At 39.5% G+C, this 7286-nt stretch overlaps 1 protein-coding gene across 2 annotated transcripts; it reads right to left on the bottom strand.

Annotated features, from left to right (window-relative positions):
- Positions 1-893: 893 nt before the first annotated feature.
- On the bottom strand, positions 894-6418 carry LOC102717244. Of its 2 annotated transcripts, XM_015836409.2 has the most exons (14): positions 6256-6418; positions 5829-5947; positions 5422-5562; positions 5189-5326; positions 4843-4979; positions 4562-4692; positions 3164-3207; positions 3010-3051; positions 2786-2914; positions 2577-2698; positions 2218-2493; positions 1942-2072; positions 1323-1364; positions 894-1231 (listed from the first exon to the last, which is right to left on the bottom strand). In XM_015836409.2, the coding sequence occupies exons 2-14, from the start codon at positions 5935-5937 to the stop codon at positions 1201-1203; spliced, it is 1473 nt and encodes a 490-aa protein (XP_015691895.1). In that variant the 5' UTR covers positions 5938-5947; positions 6256-6418; the 3' UTR covers positions 894-1200. The 2 variants fall into 2 exon arrangements, with proteins under 2 accessions (XP_015691895.1, XP_015691896.1); XM_015836410.2 differs by lacking the exon at positions 5189-5326.
- Positions 6419-7286: the final 868 nt, after the last annotated feature.

Below are 7286 nucleotides of genomic sequence, written 5' to 3'. Positions count from 1 at the left end.
ATTTTTAAAAGCAAGATTTAATAAAATTATATATATATATATTTAAAAAAACATTGTTTAGTAGTACAGGAAAAACGCAGCCGCTTTATCCGGGCCGGGCCTGGTCACTCTTCGCCGCCAGGTGGGCTCAGATACGAGTATGACACCCCCATTTAATAAGGTTCACGTCAAATGATTTACTACACCACCTAAGTATTCCCTCCGTTTTAATATACGAGTATTTTGAGATTACCTTAATACTATTTATATAAGTTTTCTCTATTGTTAATAAATTGTAAATTATTTCGAACCACATAATTAGGAAAATGTACGTATTTAGCATTAAAATTCCTACTCTTGGGTGATTTTGGGTGAAAAAAGCATATACATGATTTTTTTTTTTTATAAAACTGTTAAAACGTTGTTGCGAACTTGCGATATGGTGTGAGAAAATCTGGAATTTCTCTAACTCTCGTATCGGGTGAATTAAATGGGTAACAGCTTTGTTTGTAAGAATATTATAAAAATCTTCTAGTACGTGCAATAGCGTTCAATCTGTGTTATGTATACTTCCGTCACTATTAAGAAGGCGCGTACATACGATCTAGGCACGTGGCCAGCCGGCGAAAAGGGCCAACCTAGAGTTGCTAAGAGGGCGATTGTTTGCCGAGAAAAAAATTTAAATAATATATTTGTGAATAAAGATATTTTATAAATAAAAATTTTATCAATTAACACCACTTACTTTTCGATATACGTTTGATCATTCGTCTTATCAAAATTTATATATAAATATGCAAAATTATAAATCATGCTAAAGTGTATTCCATAATAAATAAATTAAATCATAACAAAATAATTAATAATTATGTAAAGTTATTGAATAATATGAATAGTTAAAAGTAGAACCTAAAGTCATCTGTGTTAAATAAAAAATTACAGGGTCCAGTGCTCCGAAGAAGGGCCTAAAGGTTGGTATAATTCCATGTATCAATCAGGAATTGACATAAATTACTCCAAAGCATGGGTCAAATTTACCACTCGATGGTACCATTCACATGCATGTATCAGCAAGGATGGGGTCAAATTTAGTATGTATAAAGTCCAAAACTTTTGGAATAGAGGGCACAAGTAAAAAACCAGTAGGCCAGCCAAATACTAATTAATTACAACCCTGCCTCTCCACAAAACACCCCACTTCAGAAGATGTGAACGCTAATATCAATATCTAGCTGGATCGGGCACAGGCCATCTGTCATGAGCAATTTTGCAGAAAAGAAAACTTGTATCAGTTGACAAAATTTCCACAAACAATGCAATAAGCAGATAGTATGAACCCAAACCTGTATGGATCACCTCTGTCGATAGTCTTAGCAGCATTATGCCTACAAAACATCGAATAAAATTTGATTTTACAAAATAGTAGAACTACCTACAAAATCATCAGATAGTAAACAAAATAATAAAACAATTAATCAGAATGATTTAGCAGCCTAATGGGGTCCAGCACCACTGAATAAGCTACACTATAACCGTCAATATGTGCTCCAGTTAGCTAAATAATAAGATACTCCCTCCGGTCAAAAATATTTATCATTTAGCATAAGATTTTATCAAATTTATAAAATTCTAACAAACAATTTTGTGTTAAAATAAATTTATAAAATATAATAAGCTTATGATATTATGATAGTACTTTTTAAGAAGAATTTATATGTATCATTTGTTTTGTATTTAAAGATTTAAACCAAGCATTTAAGAATTATGGATTGGTCAGAATTTAATAAGTTTGACCAAATCTTGTCATAAGTTATAATTTTTATTTGACCGGATTGAGTATATACAAGAGCAACAGCAAAAAAAAAAACATGTCACAAACATTTGTCGAAACAATATTGAGCCTATGTAATGTTTGAATAGTTTCAAGAAGGTGCAAGATCCACAAGATTGTAGAAGACATACTCTTCTGAATCGAATTGCCTCAAGACCTCCTGGATTTGTTCCCTTGGTAGGAATGGAGTTTCTTCTTTGTCATAAAAATTCATGCCAATAAAATTCCGACAATTATCAATAAGAGGTCCTCCAATCCCAGCCTAGCAAACAAAGAACAAATAGAGTAAACACCAGGCACGAGACTCAGAAAACATATTTTTAATACAAATAGTTCAACAGACTACTATTCATATTTCATTAGGTAATTATTTTGCACAATGTCAAAGGGGCATCAGCACAAAATACCTTGGTGATTTTACATGTGGAGACACCAAGAGCTCTGCAATCCAGTTTGCTTAGTCCATCAACCAACACCCCCTTTGTAGCCATTAACTTGCAACCTTTGAAGCAACATCCTACAGCCACTACATCAATGCCCGAGGTCAAACGAATAGCTTTCTTAAGTTCTATTGCATAAGGACTGCGGAAACATATCATTTCAACAACAGCAACATTATAACACAAATCATAGTGCTTCAGTGTCGCTATCACACGGCTTTTATTTTGAAGGCAGACTTCAATCTACAATGACAAGATGAGAGTTAACAAGTATCATATATGACATAAATAAGGAGCAAACAATGATTAAAAATACCAATACTAACCTTCAAGTTATCATCAATCTTGCTTTTGTTGTGATAATTTCTAACTAGACTTGCTGAAGTCAGAATTCTTGCAGGGTAACGGTCTATAAATATGCCTGTGCAAGCAAAATGCATTCCATCCTCTACACAGATAATAATTTAGTGATTAGTTATAAATTTGATAAAAAAACAAAACACCAAAGTACAATTGCATAGCGCAATATACTCACCATCAAATGATGCAAGCGCAACAACACATTCAGACAAAGCTGAAGGAAGTTCTTTGCTGAGTTCGCTCCAGATATCACCCTCAAATTTCTCTTCAAACGACTTGCACCAAATCAATTCCGAGAACCCACCTGTTTAAATAAACATGATACAAAGGTCACTTGAATACAGCTCTCAAAGCGGACAACATATGGGGTACACTGGAAAACCGGGAGGAATTACATACCACGTCTTGGAGACGGGCCATAAAAGTTGCGGTTTATTGGAACTTCACAGAAAAATCGATATCATATGCAAAAAGGTGAATAAATAAGTGAATATATGTAATCCCTAAGATGAACATGTAACAAATACAGTATGGTAATATTTTCTTATCTTACATTTGGGTGTTTTAGTACCATTGCCCCCTTTAATACTGCCAGTCCTGCAAAGACCATACAAAACATGCCATGGTAAATCCACAGAAGGATGATAGCTTAAAGCCAAACACAAATTGAATCTTCATATAGGGGTAAGATTACAGATAATCACAAGTGAAGATAATAGACAAAAATAACACCTAATATACAGGGATGAAATAGATGTTCCATGGTTACTATTGTGGTTTGGGAGAAAAAATTGAACATATTTTCACTTAGGAAGATTTATTAGCTTCAACACCTCAACAAGATTGGTAATCTAGTCTAGAATGCATGCCAACATGGTAGGTGGTAAGGGAACAACTATTCAGGTAAGTATCAGTATTTAATTGGGCTCTACAGATAAACGGTCAAATACAAAACAAGTATCCCGAAAAGAAAAAATGCAAAACAAGTAGAAACACCATTAAGAGACAAATTCATACCAAAACAACTAGCTATCCATTAGGCACATTTATAGAAATGTTATGATTTCGGTATTGATCAAAAGCTGGTAGGATGGATACATTAGTGCCATGTTCTTTTGCGGAATGGTCATATCCAGGTAACCTAGCACAAGAGCTCTATATAATCGTTGACATAATGGGTAGAAGGTTGTGCTTATTTCTCAGCGAATAGCTAAGTTGACACCTCGAGGTAGCAACTCAACTCTTCGTGGATCAAAACAAGTGCTCAGTCTATCTTTGTCAAATTGAGTTTGTGTGGGTATTTAGTCTAGCGCTTATGCTCACTTTCTCAAAATCAGGCTTTCCTTGGAAACAAGGCCATGGTGATCTACACCCCTCTTATCCCCTAGGGCACTTGAGGCAAACCGGTAAGCCTGGCAAGTGGGATGCCATACATACACGTATATTAGGCAAGAATAGGAACTTCTGTGGGCAGCAACCACAAGTAGTCAGCCCATTAGCCAACTGAAGCCCAATACAACCAAATGGCTCCTAAGCCCGAAGGACCTCCCTTCAATCGTGCATTCGCCCCCTACTATCACATATGGAGCTCTGCCACCGACCCCGACGCGATCTTCTCTGTCCGCCCATTGCCGGACCCCTCCAGTTGAGGGGAGGGAAAGATATAATGGTGAAGGTGACAGAGCCAGAGAGCGTGAAATCAGGAGTGCAGAGGATATTTGCGTAGCCTACAGGTTCCCCTAATTCAATTTCTTTCTTCTTTGAGCTCCCAACCCTTTCACAGCCCTAAGAACACTGATTAGGATAAACTCATGATGCCTTAAAAGTCTAAGTTCAAGTAAGAGTGGGACAAGTTCAAATAAGAGCGGTGGGATGCAGGATATGCCAGTGAACAGATAAGCATGGAAAAGCTAATCACACAAACAGATATTAAAAGTGCAGAAATACCAACATAATTCCAAGACGCTTCAAACATTCAATAATTTTGTCCAGTGGTAGAAGTACAGCCATTTTGCCTCCATGACAGGTCATCCCAGCAATCCTCCCACATTTAGAACCAAGAACGGGACCTCCAAGAAATGCCTAACACGAAATTGAAGTGGCATATGAAGAAAGTTACGCAGGACAAACAAAAGTAATCACAGGTGAAAGATATAATTCAGTGCATATATCAAAGTAATGCAAATTAGTTATCTCCACCACGTAGAAAAGTAAAGAGGACCAACAGCTCACCATGTCAAGTTCATCACGTAGTCTGGAAATCTCTATCATACTTGTTGCTGTTAACATGCCTGAGTTGAAACACCGCCCCACAGCTATGGCCTTAATGTTGGACTCAGATTGCAACTGACAACTGGAATCAAGAGTTGCTGCACGAAAAGGACGCAGACGCTCAATGTTGACAATGGCAAGATCATACTTCAAATCATAATGGTCCACGATCCAATGACAACTAGATCATTTTGAAGGCGCACTTTAATCTACAACAACCGATTAAGCAAGAAGAGGTGTACAAGATGATTACGTTATTTCAGTCAAAATAAGCAAATAGAAGAAGTACAGAGAAGTTAGCAATAACCAACTGTCAAGTTATCAATTATCTTGCTTTCATCGACAGAAGATCTAATCAAACTTGCTGAAGTAAGAATACTTGTAGGATCATCATCTGACTCAGGCGGGATGAACATGCCTGTACAGCTGAATAACATGGTGCCTTCTACAGATGATAATACTTTCAACCATCAGCTACTGCCAAATTAAATAGGGATGTGGAAAACAAAGACCATATGGCATAGCATATACTGTAGTTACCAATGAATGAAGCAAGGGAGACAACACATTGATGGAGTATTACTCTAAACAAATACTGGTTGAGTTCACTTGAGGAACTATCAGCAGGTTTACTCCTGTTACCAGTTCCAGCTTCAGATGCAATTTCAGAACAGATGGATCCTAGATAATTAAAGAAACAATGTACAATTAAACATTTGTGAGTGTTATACAGCAGTACACTGTAAAAACTTGTGGTGAATAAATAAAAAGAGGAACTGGCATGCATAACGTGGTATTAGCAGCGTTGCCGAAACCGACGGCGTCGCCGCCGCAGAATCCGCGATTACCACGACGAGAAACCGTCAAAAACCACGATAATCGTGCTCCGCAACGTGGCGGCGGTTTCGGAGGCCTCCGTAACACAAACCGTAGTGTTAGTGACTCACCTGGCACCGGGTCTCCTTTTTCACAACCATTTTGGTTTCCAATCAACCATCCTGTGTCCTCCTCGCCTACTAGCTTGAGCTTGGTTGTAATATGCTCTGCTGTCAACATCTTTCTTACCCTGAAATTGACGAGGGCGTGTAAAAATCAAAATAAATTTCTCCGATCGTATATCGGCTGGTTTAGGACCCAATTACAACATCACAAATCAACTCGACGATGTAACAAGGGCACATATATATATACAATAAAAAGAAAGAGTAGACGCAGGCTAACCTGAACAGACACATGCAGTTCAAAATAAGACGAGATTGACACACGCCATCGCCATGACACGACAAAAGGAAAACAAAAGAAGAGCGGATCATGAGCACGGCTAGGGCGCGCACACACACACACCGATCCAACTAAGCAATCAGGAGGGCCAACCTTGGAATCGGCTCCCTCCAGGCGAGGGGTCCAGCCGGCGGGTGGCTCTAGAGATCTCGTGGGCAGCCGATGTCGGCCCGCGGCTGACGAGCGATTAGCCGAGACCTTAATTAGCAGGCGACGGGCGTGGGAGGAGAGAAGCCTCTTGGAATGGCGGCGGAGGGGACGGCTGTCGGCGGCGGCGTTTAAACCCTAACCGGCCCCCTCGCCGGCATGAGATGAGAGGAGGCGAGAGCGAGACGCGCGCGAAGCACAACTCCCACGTAACAAAATACTCGTAGTAGTACCATCGATATCGATCTCGGGTTTTTCTGTTCAACAAGTCAGGTCCGGCCCGGCCCGTTTCTCGGGCTTTGCTGTGCTGCAAAATTTGAGGGAATGTTTTTATATTTTTTTATTAAAATGTTAAAAAGTTTGTCTCAAAACACTGCAAATCCTAGCCTCCCAACGACTAGCCAATGGCGCAAAATATAAAACGCTCACTGACTAAGCGTAAAATTTGATGTATCAAACATTGACGGGAAACCGTCAACGTCCTTAGATGAAGGGTGACAGACGCCACATACTGCCCGTATAGACGTGTGTTTTTATCCCCTGTCATGGTGCCCTGGGTTAAAAATGGATTGGAATTTTTCCCTAAATCTGGACCTGTTTTTGGAAACGGAACCAATCGGACAAAATTTTTTCAGAAATATTCTAAAATGGTATCAGAATCGGAATTTTTTTCAAAAACGTACCGAATACGATAAGAGTACTATCCGCCGAACGCGAAATCAGTCGAAAACTTTCTGGAAAATTTTTCGGATATCCAAATAGTAACATCATATGAAATAATGAAAGTGGCCCAATCGGCTAGGCTGGCCAAACCTGGAGTCCCTGACCAGCTAAACCTAGCCGTCAGTCTCCAGCAGGACAAGCAGCCAGCGGGTTGTGCTAGCACCGGCCGTGCGTGCAGGCTGGAGGAGTGGAGGTTGTTGCCGCATGTGCGTGCAAGTGGTGCTAGCGCCGGCGTCGCCGCCCGCTTCCAGCCC

This window comes from Oryza brachyantha, chromosome 4, assembly GCF_000231095.2.
Source record: "Oryza brachyantha chromosome 4, ObraRS2, whole genome shotgun sequence".
In the NCBI taxonomy this organism is placed as follows: domain Eukaryota; kingdom Viridiplantae; phylum Streptophyta; class Magnoliopsida; order Poales; family Poaceae; genus Oryza; species Oryza brachyantha.
Note: the sequence above shows the minus strand (reverse complement) of the source record. Positions and strands in the feature narration are given on the sequence as shown.